The sequence below is a fragment of the Diceros bicornis genome, chromosome 9 (assembly GCF_020826845.1).
Source record: "Diceros bicornis minor isolate mBicDic1 chromosome 9, mDicBic1.mat.cur, whole genome shotgun sequence".
Taxonomy (NCBI): Eukaryota; Metazoa; Chordata; class Mammalia; order Perissodactyla; family Rhinocerotidae; genus Diceros; species Diceros bicornis.
Window position 1 is genome coordinate 17,737,465 of NC_080748.1, and position 17,884 is coordinate 17,755,348.

Here is a 17,884-nt window from a genome sequence, read left to right on the forward strand (position 1 = left end):
ATATTTAATTAGTTTATAACTTATAATTTATTTTGTTTATAAAATATACTAAAACTACTGTCCACCTGCAGTATGTATGTATATGTATTATATTTCCAAATTTTAAACAAGACTTAAATCTTCTACTTTTTTAAAGACGGAATTGGAAAATATTGAAGTGACACAAGGCATGTCAGCTGAGACAGCAGTAACTTTCCTCAGCCGATTGATGGCTATGGTCGATGTGCTTGTCTTTGCCAGCTCTCTAAATTTTAGTGAGATTGAAGCTGAAAAAAACATGTCTTCTGGAGGTTTAATGCGACAGTGCCTAAGGCTAGGTAAGTCTGTTAAGAATAACGGTGCACTTTAAATAATTACCTGCAGATTAGTTTTTTGACACTGTATGGTACCTAAAATATTGATGATATAAATTGATGATTATGTAATGCAGAGATTACTTTGTATGTCTTCAGAATTACTAAATTTAAAAAATTATAGTACTTCACATTGGAGATTTCATAGACTTGATCGTCTTTAATGGATTATAATTTGAAATAAAGTCAAATGTATTTTGAATTGTTTCAAAATCGATAGGACTATAACATTATTCATTTAAGTGATTTTATTGTAAATCCATTTATGAATCCTTTTTTGTAAACTAATACAGAAAGTAGTTGTCCTGGGCCCACAAACATGTAAAGGAACTAAAGACATAGTTTTATATGCATAATGCTCAAGGATAAAATTGGCTATGTCGATCTCACTATTTCTCAGAGTGAACAGTTAACACTAGTAAACATTACTATACCCATGCTGTTCACTCACTATCTTGTGTTGCAAAGAAAATTTAGCACTGGAAACTCTTAAATTTAGACCAGCTCTTTAGGCAGGAACATTCTTACATCTGTTACCTTTCTTAAAGGGAAAATTTATTTTTACTATTTAGCCTTTACAAGGGACCAGAAAGCTACTGTTTTCATACTTGTCTTAGAGCGTGAGCAGGACGTAAGAAAATAAGACATTAGATAGGGAGGAGATTTCTGATGTGTACTCTTTTTACCCATAATTTAAAAAAATATATAAAAATCTAGACATATATAAGTTTCAAGGGAGAAGTTGTTTCTGATCCAAGGAAGTAAAAAGAACTTGCTTTAAGAATGATGGAATGAAACCTACTATTTTTGTTGTTTTGTATTTTTTAAAGATGGGCAGGCTGAGGAGAATCATTTCATATTCATTATAAGGGAGAGAGTGACCACATGGAGATCCCTCTGACAACCAAGAGTTGTGGGATAACTTACTGTGGGCTGCCATGAGCGTATCCATTGGTATTTAATGAGAGCTGGTGGAGTGAACTTTGTGAGAAAGAGAAATGTGTTTTTAAAATGCCTCAATATCATGAAACCAGCATTTATGTAGTTATTCAGAGCTTTTATTTCTGAATATATTGCAAGACTTTACTGCTGATTTCATTTTTATCCTAATAATTTCTAACAGATTTGTTTTTTATCACCTACAGAAAGTTTTATAAGTGAATAATAGTGTCGCAAACAATTAAATATCAATATGTGTTGTTTACTCTTCTAAGTACTTTGCATATATTAATTCAATTAATCCTCACAACCGTCCTCTAAGGGTTAGGATGTTTATACTCATTTTACATATGAGGAAACTGAGGAGCAGATGGTTTAAGCAGCTGGCCCAAGATCACACAGCTCGTATGTGGCAGAGCCAGGATTCAAACTCAGGTGGTCTGATTCCAAAATGTGTACCATTTATTACTATACTTCACTGCTTCTTAAGATACGTAAATAAATAAAAAGGTTGTACTTATTGAATGCTTATTGATAAAGGCCATAGAATGTCTCACCATGAAGAAAGGTGGATGTTGGGACTTGGGAGACCTGACTGTACTGATATATTCTGTTATTGCCTGAAGTAGGGAGTTCTGCTCACTATGATCACCAAGATAGTGAAATTATGAGAAGAAGTCTTATTATTAAAAACAATGTATTAAATATGAATATTAAGTTTTTTTGTGTGTGTGAGGAAGATCAGCCCTGAGCTAACATCTGTGCTAATCCTCCTCTTTTTGCTGAGGAAGACCAGCTCTGAGCTAACATCTGTTGCCAATCCTCCTCTTTTTTTTTTTTCCCCCCTAAGGCCCCAGTGGATAGTTGTATGTCATAGTTGCACATCCTTCTAGTTGCTGTATGTGGGATGTGGCCTCAGCATGGCCGGAGAAGCGGTGCGTTGGTGCACGCCCAGGATCCGAACCCGGGCCACCAGTAGCGGAGCGCACGCACTTAACCGCTAAGCCATGGGGCCGGCCCTGAATATTAAGTTTTTAAAAATTTGTATTGATCCATAAAATTCAGAATTTTGAAGGATAGAAGGGGACAGAATAACGCAGGATATATTTGGAGCTTCAGAGGCCTTAGTAATATTCTATTTCTTCATCTGATTGGTAGTATATGGGTATTTTGTTTTTATTTTTTAAATACAGGTATGTTTTATGTGTACTTTTCATTACTGTATTTCCTAATTTTTAAAAACATTTATTGATCTAATTGATTTTAAGAAGAATAATGTGATGGAGGAAGGAGAAAGAAAGAAAAAAAGAACTTAGCAACTTTTTTCAACATGTCCAAGTCAACAATTTATGTTAATAATATGCTTTTGGTTTTTTTAAATAGTTTGTTGTGTTGCTGTGAGAAACTGTTTAGAATGTCGGCAGAGACAGAGAGACAGGGGGAACAAATCTTCTCATGGAAGCAGTAAACCTCAAGAAGCTCCCCAAAGTATGACTGCCACAGTGGGTTCAAAGGTAATTAAACATTTTCTATGTTAAATATAATTTATCTTAAAAATTTTTTTAAGTTTACAAGAACAAAGTGATGTGGTATTGCTTAATGAAGAGCAAGGGTTTGGTAATCAGACAGCTGTAAGCTCCGGTGCTGGGTTCTCCTCTTCGTAATTGTGTTACCAAGATTATTTAACCTCCCTGAGACTTGCAGTTTTTGGCTATTAAATGAAGATACTAATAATTTCTACTTCATAGGGTTCTTGTAAGGATTATATCAGTACATAGCTCTGCAAAGTTCTTAGTTATTACTATTTTTAATAGTTACATATTTTTTTCACAGAGTTCAATATATGAATAATGCCCTTTTTAAATGGATATATTTGTGGTGATAGACATTCCCATAATATTCAACAAAAATCTATTGAATGCTCAAGAAATGAATGACTAATGTAGAGTATTTTGGAATATATCAATAATTCTCATTCTAAATTAGCTCTCTTTATCATATTTTTAACTGGCCCTTTGCATCACATCCAAAGTTTCATTAACATGACTTTTAAGATCCTGCATGACTTTATATGTTCCCTTTACTTGAAGTGTCCATCCGTGTTTTTCATTCAGTTAAAATCTGTTCTCCTCTTGGCTTTAGCTTAAGTGCTACTCTCTAAGGCAAGTGTTTTCAGATACCCTCACTGCCACCCCGGTCTAGGGTAGCTTCCTCTGTTTGATATTTTCATAAAACCTTGTATGTCTCTTGTTACTACACTTGTAATTAGATGTTTGATATTGACACATGATTTTTTTGCTCAATAAGTGAAAGCGTGAAGTACAAGTTTAACTCATTTAAAAAGTTCTATGGCTTCGGGCCGGCCCCGTGGCTTAGCGGTTAAGTGCGTGCGCTCCGCTGCTGGTGGCCCGGGTTCGGATCCCGGGCGCGCACCGACGCACCGCTTCCCCGGCCATGCTGAGGCCGCGTCCCACATACAGCAACTAGAAGGCTGTGCAACTATGACATACAACTATCTACTGGGGCTTTGGGGGGAAAAAAAAAATTTAAGAAGTTCTATGGCTTCAAAGTTCTGCAGTTTTCAAGCAGAACAACCACATATTTAGTGTATCTTTTTGCAATCTCTTTCTTTTTCACTACAGTCAGAAAAACATTCCTAAAATAATTAAACTATATATTATTTTACTGCTCACATGTCTCCACAGGGCTCTCCATTGCTTAGAAAATTAAATATAAACACATCAGCAATAATGCCTCGTGTTATTAGTGTAGGCATCGTAGACTGTAAGTCACTTGAGGGCATGTCCATGACTTGTACGTCTTTGTAATTCCAGAGCGTATACAGCACTGTGAGTACTTTGTCAAAAGAGCACCAACTCTAGAATCAGACAGTTCTGAGTTTGTGTCTTGACTCTACCACTTAGTGGTTTTGTGACCTAAGACAAATTCCTTAGTCTCCCGTGCCTTAGTTTTCCAGTCTTTAAAATGGGTATAAATCTTAATTTACAGGGTGTTTGTATGAATTAAATAAAAAGCAATAATGTATTGAAGTACTTAGTAATTTCTGATACTCCATGAATATTCAGTTAATACTAATTCCCTTCCTCTCTCTAGCAGTTAGCCACTCAATAGATATACTCATGAAGTGGATAAATAAATTAGTATTTTTCAGAGTTTTGATCTAAAGGTATCTATGCTTAATTCAGTAGATAGTAGGAAGCTTTTCAAGACTGTCAAGACTGTCTATTACTCTGATTATAGAATATGAATAGAAAAGCCCAATGAGAAGGAAATTTGTAGTAATTTTAGTTGAGCTAGTCAGTGTCTCTCTAGCAAGAACCTTAGCAATGAAAAATGAATAATAAGTGAGGGATATAGAAATATTAGGGGAAAAGTTATCTTGGTAAGGAAAACACATTTCAGGCAGAGAAGGAATGGACCTGGTTGGTGAGGGCTGTTTTGTTTTCTCCCTTGTGTTTATGCGTTTATGCGTTTTTAGTAAGTAAACCATAGTTAATTTTGGTGTGGTACTAACCTGTGTGGAATTGCATGAATCATGCATCTTCATTGGGCCTCGTTTTTTATACTTTGTAAAAGCAAGCGATAATACAAGCTTTTCCTATAAAAATGTCTTTAGAAGGATCAAATTAGATTATGGATATAGAAACACTTTGTAAAATGTAAATGGTATATAAGTTAAAATATTTATAAATTTTTTCCTTTATGTTGTAAATTATGTACTTTTCATCTGTGCTGTAAATAATGTATTATTTTCTTCAATAAATATTATTAGCCTATTATTTAGATGGTATAGCTGAGGGTCAGAGAGGTTAAGTATCTCACCTAAGGTCATACGGCTGGTAAGTTTTGGAATTATAGTGGAAACCAAGTAACAACCAACCTTCAAATAGTATACTCTTTTCACTAATACTGTGCTGCAAAGGAATCAAACACCTTAATTTAGGAGTGAAATATCATAATTGAGGTCTATAGAGAATTAGAAGGAGGCCATTTATTTTTAATTAGTTAGAGTAACAACAAGTATTCTATTTGCAAGAATTGTATTTAGTATTTTACATATATTATCTAATTTAATCCACACAATTCTTAACATATTATGTAAGTGAAAAAGTACTAGATTGAGGAAACTTGGCTTTCTCACTAGTTTGCTATGTTAACTTAAATTTTGTGGATTTTTGTGTTTTCAACTATAAAAAGGATTTTTAATGTCTTTCAGCTTTAATATTAAGGCTATGACTGAATTTTTTTTTTCTTCTTTCTTTTGTGAGGAAGATCAGCCCTGAGCTGACATCCATGCCAATCCTCCTCTTTTTGCTGAGGAAGACCGGCCCTAAACTAACATCTATTGCTAATCCTCCTCCTTTTTTTTCCCTTTTTCTCCCCAAAACCCCAGTAGATAGTTGTATGTCATAGTTGCACATCCTAGTTGCTGTATGTGGGACGCCGCCTCAGCATGGCCGGACAAGTGGCGCGTTGGTGTGCGCCCGGGATCTGGACCTGGGCCACCAGTAGCGGAGCATGCACACTTAACCTCTAAGGCATGGGGCCGGCCCCAGACTGAACTTTTTTTTAATTTACCTTTTCTAACTTTTTGTAGATCATGGAATGCTCACACATATGAAATCTCAAATAATAATGTAATATAATAATCTGTAATGTAAAATAATAATTTAATATATTATTAAAGCGTGGTGGATAAATGAATTTAGTGACTCAGAGATTTATTAACCGGAGGTAGAGAAAGTGAGGCTCAGAGAATTTTAGTAAGAAGCCCAAGATCGCACAGCAGAGATTTGAGTCCAAATCTTCTGAAGTCTGAGATCAGTCTTTTTGGTACCACAGTCTTACCCACTTTTCTGAGTCTGAAGTGGTAGGTATGCTGATGAAGAACAAGAACACTGGTAAGTGAGAGTGTGACGAGTAGAAGAGAACAGAAAAAGTGTCTTGTAATAGAGTATTATTGTCAATAAATGTTATTCAATAATGAAAAAGTAAAGAACGTGGCCAGTTTAATGCCTAAGTTAAAGATGTTAGAAATTATGTTACTATATGTTTCGTATTATACTATTTTTTCACAATTCTCTTTCTTTTTTAAGACTCCACTAGAAAATGTACCAGGGAACCTTTCTCCTATTAAGGATCCTGATAGACTTCTTCAGGATGTTGATATCAATCGCCTCCGCGCCGTTGTCTTCCGGGATGTGGTAAGTTATGCCTGCGTGATTTCCCAGAAAAAAACTTTCCACTGTCATTTGCATAAAATAATTTAAAATTTTTAAGAGAGCTGCATATTAAAACTAATTATCGTAATGTCAGGAATTGTAGGTTTAAACGTACTTCTGATTGTAAAATGGTTGAGCCTTACCTTTCTCAGAAAGCTTATTGATATATTTTTTTAATGATGTGAAATTTTGACGATTTGTATGTATACTAAGAATAGGGATAACCTTGAAAAGTTATAATTCACTTTATCTTGAATAACCTACTCCTCTCTTTTAGTATTTCTTGCTCCATCACTAGGAACTGAATATTTTGTTATTATCATTGTTCCTTGTATTATGGATAAAAAGGATTAATTCATTAAGGTGTTACTGGCAATCACTTTTTTGGGGGGATAATTACTTTTGAAAGAAGAATCTGCATTTTAAAAATATAGATATCTATGAGAATTTGAGTTAGAAAGGTAGCCTAATAAATCTTAAGGGAAAGATAGCTTAAGGAGACAGTTTCATGGAACCCTCCAGTTATATAATCACTTACTCAAGGTAAGTAAAAATAGGACTGGCCTTTCCACAGATTGTGTAAAAACATATATAGTATTTCAGAGCAGATTCAATGTTGACAGAACTCCTTAATATAGTTATTATTTATAAGCCACTTTGGATTCTGTTTTTCTTAATTTTAATTGATGATTTATGAAACAGAAGAAATAGTTTATGTTTTAAATTTACATGTAAGAATAAATTGGATGGAGTACTCTGTACTCTAGAAAGTGGTTAAAATGTATTTAAATCATATGGCACAATACTGCATGGTAGGAATATATGATAGGAAAATTGTCACTCTTTAATATATATCAGTTCTTATAAATAACTAGGAAAATTACAAACATGCCAAGAGAAAAATAGACAGTGGACATAAAATATGAAAGATAATTTAAACATATGATAAAAAGTCAGTATTACCAGTAGTCAAGAGAATGAAAATTAAAACAGCAATGAAATATTTTTGCTATTAAATAAACTAAAATGTTAAAATAATAATAGCTAGCATTGCAAAGGTGCGTTGAAATATATTCTGTCATATACCACTGGTAGGAGTATAAATTGGATAAACTTTTTGAATATCTCTTTACTAATATGTGTTAAGACTCTTACAAATGTTGATACCCCATGATCCAGTGGTTCTACTCAAAGTTATTTAATCTCATATGCTCATCATAGATGTCAACAGGGAAATTGGCAACCTTATAAATGTCCAACAGTAGATTTTCAGCTTAATAAATCATAATATGTTCATTCAGTGGGAAACTATGCAGCCATTAAAGTTATATTTTTGAGGGAAATTTAGTGATGTGGGAAAAATACTCATGATAAATTTTAAGGGAAAGCAGCGGTATACAAAAGTCTTGTATTATACAAATATTACATTTGTGTGCCGAGTGTATGTACATGCCATGCACATGTGCATCTTTATTAAAAAAAAGAATAGAAAAATGCTACCAATGATTATCTCTAGGTAAACAGTTTTTATTTTGTGCTTTATCCTTTTATACTTTCTTGTATTTTTCAAGTTTTCTGTAATGAACCTGTATTGTTTTTGTAATTAAATAATAAAAGAATTTTCAAAAAATGGGAGATAAAATACATGATAGTGTAAAAACTCTGATGTAAGAATCTCACCATAATCTGGACTCTAATCTAGACTTCAAAAAAAAAATGACTTACTCAGAATTTAGCCATTTAGAAATGGGAATTACTCATCCTGAAAAAATGTGTTGTGGAAAGAATGTTTAAATGAAGCATGATTAAAACATGGAGCATATCTTCATCTCCAAGAGGCGCATTCAAAAATAACATAGAAGGGGTTTATGTTAAGTGTGACATTGTGTTTAAATTGTTAGTAAATTCTGCAGTAGGTTACTATGGTAGGTTATGATAATTTTTCTAAGATTCGTAGATATTTTGTAAAGATGTTGGATAACCCAGCAGTGGTGCCTAGCTTTCTTCCTGAACGAAGGGAATTAAGTGTACCCTGGTGTACTTTCCAACCATCATCAAGGTCACGTAACTTGTGTTGACTGGGTTTATACTGTGTATCAGACACGTAAAATGTATTATCCTAAGCTTCCAGTTACGGATTAAGAGAAAAAGTTAAGAGTCAGAAACATTAAGATCACAAAGCTAGTATGAGGTACAGTCAGAATTCCAAGGTAGATCTTTCCAAAGCATTCTTTTTTTCATCACTATGTTTCATAGATTCTAAGACAGTTTTTTTTTATTTTTAAATAATCTCTGAAATTTGGAAGTGTTGTACAATTGATATATTTTAGATTTTAGATTCAATTGTAAACATTTAACATGATTTTAGATTCAATTGTAAACATTTAACATGATTTTTGAAATTTTTATGAACCAATAGTCATTTTTAGTTGCCTGAATTTCAAAAACAAATGGGATCAAAAATTTGGTTTTTAAGGAAAGGTATATGTACATTATATATATAATGTGTAATATATATATCTGTGTGTGTATAATATATATGTATTTATATTATATACATATTATAATATATACATACACACACAGATATATCTACCGATTAAATAACTGATAGAATGTAACCTGGGGGTGGAAATCTGTTTCTTTTTCCTCCAGTCTTTCTCAGCTGTGTTACTTTTTAAGTATATAATTTTCTTAGTAAGACTACACACGTACACATGCACACAGACTCTCTGAAATTTAGACATTAATTGTAATGCAAGGAGTATGCATTTCAAATACTTCATAAGAAACTATATCTCTAGAAAAGCTGTCTGTCATTCACAGAGTATGAAATACTAAATTCATAGTATTTCAGAACAAATTTAATTTATTTTGGTCATGTTCTACATTAGCTGTACTAATTCTGTTTCACAATATTAAATCATCAGTAAATATTTCTCATTTGCTTTCTTTTCTGACAAATGCACAAAAATTCTGAATCTTGTTCACATTGTGCCTAAATGAAGTAATGCATATAAAGTGCCCGCTAATGGAGTTTTTAGACTTCAATGCATATTCATTTTCCTTATTTCTATCATACTGTTTTTACCTGTTATCTATGGGCCGCGGTAATTACTTGCAGTTTCGATTTGAAGTATCACCTTTACCTAGCTTTTAGAAAAAAGGCTTTATAACCATTTACATTTGATTCCTTAGACATAGTTTAATTTAGAAGTGGTATTGGAGGTCGTATAAATTTGCCTTATTAACAGTTTTTTCCTGTAAGATGTTTATGTAGGCTTTTTGGATAGAGCTCTCAAGGTTGTATGCAACCCTTTATATTTTTATAAAGCATACATATTATAAAGTTATCTTCTTTACTAGACTGCATTCTCCTTTTTTAAAACTATTATCTCTGTATCCTAATTTGGCCGATCTTTATCAGACCTTTTACCACTTTGCTGCTCTCCTCTGGAAAAACTCAATTTTGTCATTGAGCTTTTGAAATTAGGAGCCTCAAATATTGGCAGTCTTTTAGAAGTCAATTTTCAGTGGAGGATAGTGGGACTGTTACTTCTTTTTATCTCTTTATGCAGTGAAATATTGCATTAACTTTTTCTTGAGCTACCATATCACACTTCTAGTTCATATTGAGCTTGTATAAAATTTATGTATTATGCTCCCCATTGTTTATATCTCCTCTAATTTGTACTCATATAGTTTCCTGCTTAAGTAGTATGTTAGAATTGTGTGTGTATTCCAATTGTAATACATATTTTATTTTATTAACTTTTTTCAGTTGTAACATTTGAAACTCTTGAATTTTTTAATCCAGACATTAAATTGTTCTTTTCAACTTTGTGCCTTCTGCATATTTTATAAATATACATATTCTGTTTTTATGGAAGTAATGGATAATAATGGTGAAAAAGAAAATAAAATTTTGTGGCATATTCAGCAAAATTTTAGCACCTCGTTTTTTTTAAATTTCATTTCAACCTATAACTCAGATGATATATTCCTGGAGTTCTGTATTTATACTTAAATGATACTTAGTAAATAACAATACATACTTAGCAAGTTTTAGTAAAAGTTAAATGTCATATTTTGCCTCCATAAAGAAAATGAAATAGGAATAGTTTCTTGTACTCTAAGAACTTAGACATTAAAAATTTTAACTATCAAAACTGCCTTTTTATTTTATACAGGATGATAGCAAGCAGGCACAGTTCTTAGCTCTAGCTGTTGTTTACTTCATTTCGGTTCTGATGGTTTCCAAGTATCGTGACATATTAGAACCCCAGCGAGAGACTGCAAGAACTGGAAGCCAACCAGGTAGAAACATCAGACAAGAAATAAATTCGCCAACAAGTACAGGTACTTAATATTTTTAAAATTATTTGAATTTCATCATTTATCTCCTTTTTACTTCCCTTTTACGTTAAGATTTAAACTGGTCCTATTCATAATCACCTCAAATAATTATAAATAGGTGGTATATAAATGCTAATTTAATATTCTTTAATTCCACAAAAATGTGTGAATGATATTTCCATGGTAATTGCTATATTCTCATTTTATCAGTGCAGTTTGGTTTTAATGTTTTTCATTTATTAATACAAATCATTTATACTACTATTTAATATGCAAGTAACTCATATATTTCAAATGTATTACTTTTAACCTTTATAAACATGAAAGTAGGAGATCCTTGTAAAGTAGTTCAAGACCAAGAATAAGCCAAAATATAAATATTTATAGCCAAGTCCATAGTATTCCTCTCTCTCTCTCTCTTTCTTTCTTTTGCTGTGTACAGTTGTTTTGGCATCTAAATATTCTATCAGAGATTCATAGTAAGCAAACATACATTTTAAACCTTATACCAAAGTTGCTTCAACTGAAATCAAAGACTTATGGAGAATGAACCATCTTGAGTCATATTGTCTTTCTTATCTAGAGAACATTCTCATGTTGTAGGAGTTCTTGCATTATCAGCTTTGTCTACTCTGCTTGAAAATGATAAGCTCATTTTCTGGCAACTAATATTTTAATATCATGAGGCACTTCTATCAATTGCATTTACTTCCAAGTGTTTATATCAAGGTTGTTTCTCTGTTAGTTGCAATGTAACCTTGGTAACCCAGTGGTTATTTTGTTTACTACTGGATTAATTTGTAGTTGAAATTGTCTCTCCTAAGTGAATGCATATGATATATAAATAAAATGGATATTTTAAAAAGTGAATAGAAATTAGTGGTCAAATCTCTGCATCTTGTCTTCCATGAGCATATTGTATCTCATTTACCTTTCATTGCTGTTGTGGAAACATGGATTGTGTGTTAGCTATAATACTTTGCTGTTGCATGCTGTGTTTACTTTGAACACATAAACATGATATTTCATTATAGTATACTTTTACTTTTAACTTTATTCTTCAAATTAAACATTATCCTACCATTCCAGTTTATGTCTTTTGACCATTTAAAACAGTGACTGTATTTTCATTTTTAATGCATTCATATCAGTCATATATGTATAAAATGAGCAATATTTTATCAAACCTTCCAGCTTTGATTTTCTTGTGTGTTTGTCTCTATGTATGTTGCTAAAATTACTCTACTTAAGTATATTATTTCCTTTCTCTTAATACATAACCTCTTTCCTTCCCCCAGAGATGCAGTCTTTATTGCTAGTACTGTTTGCATGTTGCAGTAATATAGAATTGTCATGGATCTTCAGTGGACCGTGTTGCAGGTTGTTACATGCTGGCTCAAATTTGATTCCATGATTTTCTCCACAGTTGTGGTCATACCATCTATCCCTCATCCAAGTTTGAACCATGGATTCCTTGCCAAGTTAATTCCTGAGCAGAGCTTTGCCCACTCATTTTACAAAGGTAATATTGACCTCATCTCCTGCCCTGTTTGGGTATTCTTATTTCATCAATTGTTATACAATAAATATCCATAATGTAATTATTCATAAACAAGTATACACCTCAGGTTTCATGGGGATATGATATGTTGTATTTATACCTGGATACTGAGAGCAAAATATAAGTTTTGTATTTATATTCCATTACATTTCTTCAAGTATCGTATGCAAATTAAGGGTACCAAATTATATGTGTAATAATATGCGCAGTGGTGGCATCCACTAGAGATTGCAAGAGAGCCACACCTTAGTAGTGGGACTAAATTAGCCCTAAAATGAAGGCTACTCTAGACTCACAAGAAAAAAGCTTAAAAATAAGCCTTGAAAGCGTCAGACTGACCTGTAAGTTACTTAACTTTCTGTCAGAACAAAGTTCCAGCTCTCTTTAAAGGAAAACAAAAAATTCTTCACCAAACGATGTAAAATCAATCCAATGTTAAGCATCCAATAAAAAATTACTAAACATGCAAAGAAGCAGGAAAACGTGATGCATAAGCAAGAGAAAAAATCAGTCAGTAGAAACAGATTCGGAAAGGACGAGGATGATGGAATTATCAGATAAGGACATTCAAACAGCTGTTGTAAGTAGATGTTTTTCAATTTAAAAGAAAAAATGAACATAATGAGGAGAAAAATGGAAGATTTTTTTGAAAGGAACCAATTAGAAGTTTTAGAGATGAAACATAAAGTAGCCGAAATGATGTCTCTGGGTAAGATTAAAATGAGATGAATCGCTGCAGAACAAAGGATTGTGCTAGGCCGAATTCTGCACACACCCCCAAGATTCTTCCGTGTACACACCTTGCATAATTCCTGTGACAGTGAATATGATAGATTTTACTCCTGTGACTAGGTTATGTTATAGCACAATTGCTTTTAAGAAAAGGTGATTATCCAGGTGGCCCTGAGCTACTCACATGAGCCCTGTAAAGGCATAGAGTTTTCTCTTGCTGGTTGCAGAACACGAAGTCAGAGAAACTTGAAGTGTGAGAAGGGTTTGACATGAAGGAAGTTCTGCATCGCTGAAATGGAAGTGACCATAAGACAAAGAGCTGAGATCACCTTGTAGGAGCTGAGAGCACTACCCAGCTGGCAGTCAGCAAGAAAGTGGGGGCCTTTAGCTTACCACAACAAGGAACTGAATTCTGCCGAAAACTGGATGAATTTGGAGAGGACCCTGAGTTTCACATGATGCCATAGTTCAGTGTACTCCATACGCTGGCTAGTGATATGGAAGACCAACTTACAGAACAAATAAAGCAGCAAAGTATTTTTTGTTACAACTTGAATGCACAGATAATTTTAATAAATGTGCAACATTTGACTATCATGATGAAATGAAGGAGAAATTCTTTTCAGCTTTATTGCTTACAAACACATCTAGCTCTAAACTGTATGAACTAAGGATTATTTTAGCTTAGATTAAATGTCATCTAGAGTTTTTTTTTGTGTAGAAGTATGTTCCAAAGGCTTAGCTGTAGTGTCTGGAAAATAGTCTGGAGATTAAGGAGCCTGCATCAGAATATCAATGCACTGCTTTCTTTATCAAGACAGGTTTGTTATGAAAATAATTTTAGCTGAACTGCACAGTTGTTTTAGAGGTATAATAAAATTTTGAATTACTTTAAAGCTGATGTGGTAAATTTGCTATTATTCTCTTTATTATGTGATAAATATGGAAGCTAATCGTAAGTAACTGTCATTGCATGCTGTGATGCAGTGGTTATTGAGAGGAAGAGTTCTGTTGATGATGTCAGAACTACACAGTCAACTCTTAGTGTTTTTACAGGATAGGAAACCAGTTTGATTCCACTCCTTAAAGACAGCTAGGACTGGCTTCTTTGTCAGACATGTAAAATATTTTTAATGAACTCAGTACTTCCAAAAAGGGAAGGATTGCAACATGTTTTTTGAGTGGCAGAAAAGATCAAAGGACAAAAATAAAAGAATCTTTGAAGCACACAGTTTCTATGATATGTTTCATAGTTTAATAATAATTATCACAGAAGTATCTTGATCTTTAAGAATGATCTTAATTTTGTTCATCCTTATAAAGTTATCTCCTGTCATCTTATGTATTTGGTAGAGCGTTTTGTGTTTTATTTTCATTAAAAGAAATTCATGGGGGCTGGCCTGGTGACGTAGTGGTTAAGTTCACGCACTCTGCTTTGGCAGCCCGGGGTCCGTGGTTTCGGATCCCGGGTGTAGACCTACACACCACTTGTTAACCCATGCTGTGGAGGCATCCCACATACAAAAATAAAGGAAGATGGGCACGAATGTTAGCTCAGAGCCAATCTTCCTCGCCTCCCTCCCCCAAAAAGAAATTCATGGAATTGGAATCCATTTCTTTCATTGAAATATAATTTATATTTGATTATAACCATACAGGATAAATTACTGGAACTGGTAATTTGAACATTGAGGGTATATTTTGAAGATAGAGCATTTCTATTTGCATTTTAGATAAAAGTTTAAAATGAATATTCTGAGCCTTCTGAGTTTTCATTCCATCAGCATACCGCTGTGACACTGCTTTCTCCATTCTGCCTGTTATTAAAATAAAACAAAAACAGGTTAGCTATATGTTATTCCTGTGAGTAGCATTATTATCAGTTCAACTTAGATTAGATAAGTTAACAAGCAAAAAGCTTTGTCACAATATAAACCTTAAATGTTTATATTCCCAATGTTTGTTCAAAATGTTTATATAGGCATTTCTTTGGGGAAATCACTCTTTGCTTAAAACTTTTTGTTTGGTTATAATGTGTAGTGAAAAAAAGTCACATGTATAACAGCATTTGTCTATATTGATCACCTATACGCACACTTCAGTAAACATGGACAGTTTTTGTAATTATTTTATTTTTCCCAATGTTATCTTTGTTCTGATTTTATTTATTGAAATTTAATTATATGTCTATGGAGTCAAATAATAAAAATATTTATGCTTATATTTTGTGTACTATTAAAAATTTTTTTCTCAATAACTTATTTTTAATTCATTTTCCAAAGATGTCATTCGATGATGGATTAAAAAGAAAGGGTAAATTTTCACACACAGTTTGAGGAGCGCTGCTCTGGACTGCTCTTCAATTTCTTCACACTTTATTTTCTTCTTTTAGCTCATTATCGAGCCTTTTTAAAAATTCTCGACTAGTACTCTGACCTCTCTCTTCTGTTTTATCTTTGATAGTCCCTTCAATTCAAAGTCTTATCCCTTCTTAGAGTTTCTTCATTGGACTTCTTGTCTCTATTCATTTAGTCTATTTCTGAAGAGAATTTTTAAAATAACATTAATATATAATATAATAGAGTAATATAATGAAATATAATTTACATTTAATATAATACATTCATATAATATTTTATAATATATAACAAATGTAATTTTTCCTTCTAAAAATTTATAAAGGCTTCGTGTAATTTTGGGGACAAAGTTAAAATGTCTTAACTTCCAGTGGCAAGATGACTCTAGTTCTGATTTTCCTGGGTTACTACAGTTGCCTCCAGAGTGATTTCCTCACCTCTTCTCTTACTGACCTTTATTTATTTTTCACAGTTTTGCTGCAGTTTGTTTTAAAAATATGAATGAGTTTATGTCCCTTTTTGACTTAAAATTTTCTAATAGCATTTAGAGTAAAATATCACACGGGCCTGGATAATCTGACTGCTGACCCCCTTTCCAAATTTATCTCATGTTATTCTTCCATTTGCTCACTATGCTACAATCAAACTACCTTTTAGTAGCCAAGTGCTTTTCTGAGTCATAGTCTTTGTGTTTTGTTCCTGGTGTTTGGTTCTCTCTTCTTGCTATTTTTTGCATGACTGGTGCATACTCATCCTTCAGGTGTCTGCTTAAAGGTCATCTCCTCACAGAGGCATTCCTGACTAGTGTAGCTGAGTAGCTTCCTCACCACAACCACCCTATTCTCTATCATAGCATGCTCTTTATTTTCATTCTTGCACTTATACAATTTATTTATTTGTTGTTTATTAGAATGTGTACTTCAAGAGGGTAGTCCCTGACACCTAGTGTGGCACCTGGAAGTAAATACAGTAAATATTTGTTAGGTAAATGAGTAAGCCAGTGAGAAAGCTAAACAGTTTTTTAGAAAGCCAAGTATTGATGGTTGCCATAAAATGTATTTCGTTAATAAACGTGCTAAAGATAGAGACAAGAAACTTTTATTAATAACTTGTCCTAGAAGCTGTAGAAGCTCTATGTTAATTATTTCACTTTAGGTTTAATAAGAAGAAAGTTAATATTTAGGTAAACTTATAAATAAATATGATATATTAGTTTTCTTCAAACAATTTATTATCAGGGAGAAGAATTAACACAAAATAAAATAATTAAGATAATGTAGTACTGGTTCAAGAATAGATATATGGCATAAACAATCTATAAATAGATGAATTTGTATGATCATTTCATATATTATAAATATCACTTTTCTAATCAAATGGAAGAGGAAGTATCATTTTGCAAATGGTATTGGGATTACCAAATGGAATATCCATTTGAGAAAAATTAATTTATATCCTTATATATTATGCCACATAAATTCCACATGTATTAAAATTTAAAGGTGAAAATGAACATAATTCAAGAACATTAAGATTACTATTTTATAACATAAGAAAAGATGTTTTAAATCATAACATCAAAGGCTGAAGTTGTAAAGAAAACGATATGACTAAATTAAAGTTTTATATATCTACATGTCTAAATATATTAACAAAATTAAAAGACAAATGCTAACAGGAAAAAATTTACACTTATATGATAAAAGTTAATAGCCTTAATGAATAAAGAGCTCTTACAGGTCAATTAAAAGAATATACTACAGTAATGGAAAAATTTGGAAAATACCAAACAGATAGCTAAGAAAAGAAAATGTACAGTACAAATAAGGACAATTTACTTAAATCTAGTAATCAAATTTATATTGAAAGAAAGATGTACCATAATTTGGAAATGGGGCAAAATTTTGAAGGATGAGAATGTAAATATGTGCACTTTACATAATAAAGTGTGTAAACTTTTAAGTATGGATAGCATGAAAATATCCATAGCCCTTGATCTAGTAATTTTACTTTTAGAATTGGATCTTAAGGAAACAATTAAGGACATGCCAATAATTTATATACAAATACTTTTACCACTCAGTTTTTATTTATAGCATACTTAGAAATAAAATTAATACTTATTAAATAAGTTTTATCTTCATATAATCAACACTAAGGTTTTCAATATTGCAAATTTGTTATTTTCTCTTGCTTTTGCAATTATTTTTAATGGATCCATAGTAATCCATGATGTGGATGCATTATAATTTATTTTACAAGTACACTGTCATTAATATAATATTTGTAGAATTCTTATTGGCTACTGATGTTGAATATATTATCTATTTCAGTTATTTACAG

The 17,884-nt window shown here is 32.4% G+C and overlaps 1 protein-coding gene across 6 annotated transcripts in view; it reads left to right on the forward strand.

The window, feature by feature from the left end:
* Positions 1-17,884, forward strand: part of NBEA (neurobeachin) — a 696,720-nt gene that overhangs the window by 234,315 nt on the left and 444,521 nt on the right. For all 6 annotated transcript variants that reach the window (XM_058547999.1, XM_058548001.1, XM_058548000.1 and 3 more), the window contains 5 exons: positions 137-317; positions 2,676-2,806; positions 6,410-6,517; positions 10,726-10,894; positions 12,318-12,413. In XM_058547999.1, coding sequence (XP_058403982.1) covers positions 137-317; positions 2,676-2,806; positions 6,410-6,517; positions 10,726-10,894; positions 12,318-12,413 — 685 coding nt within the window. The remainder of the gene's footprint in view (positions 1-136; positions 318-2,675; positions 2,807-6,409; positions 6,518-10,725; positions 10,895-12,317; positions 12,414-17,884) is intronic.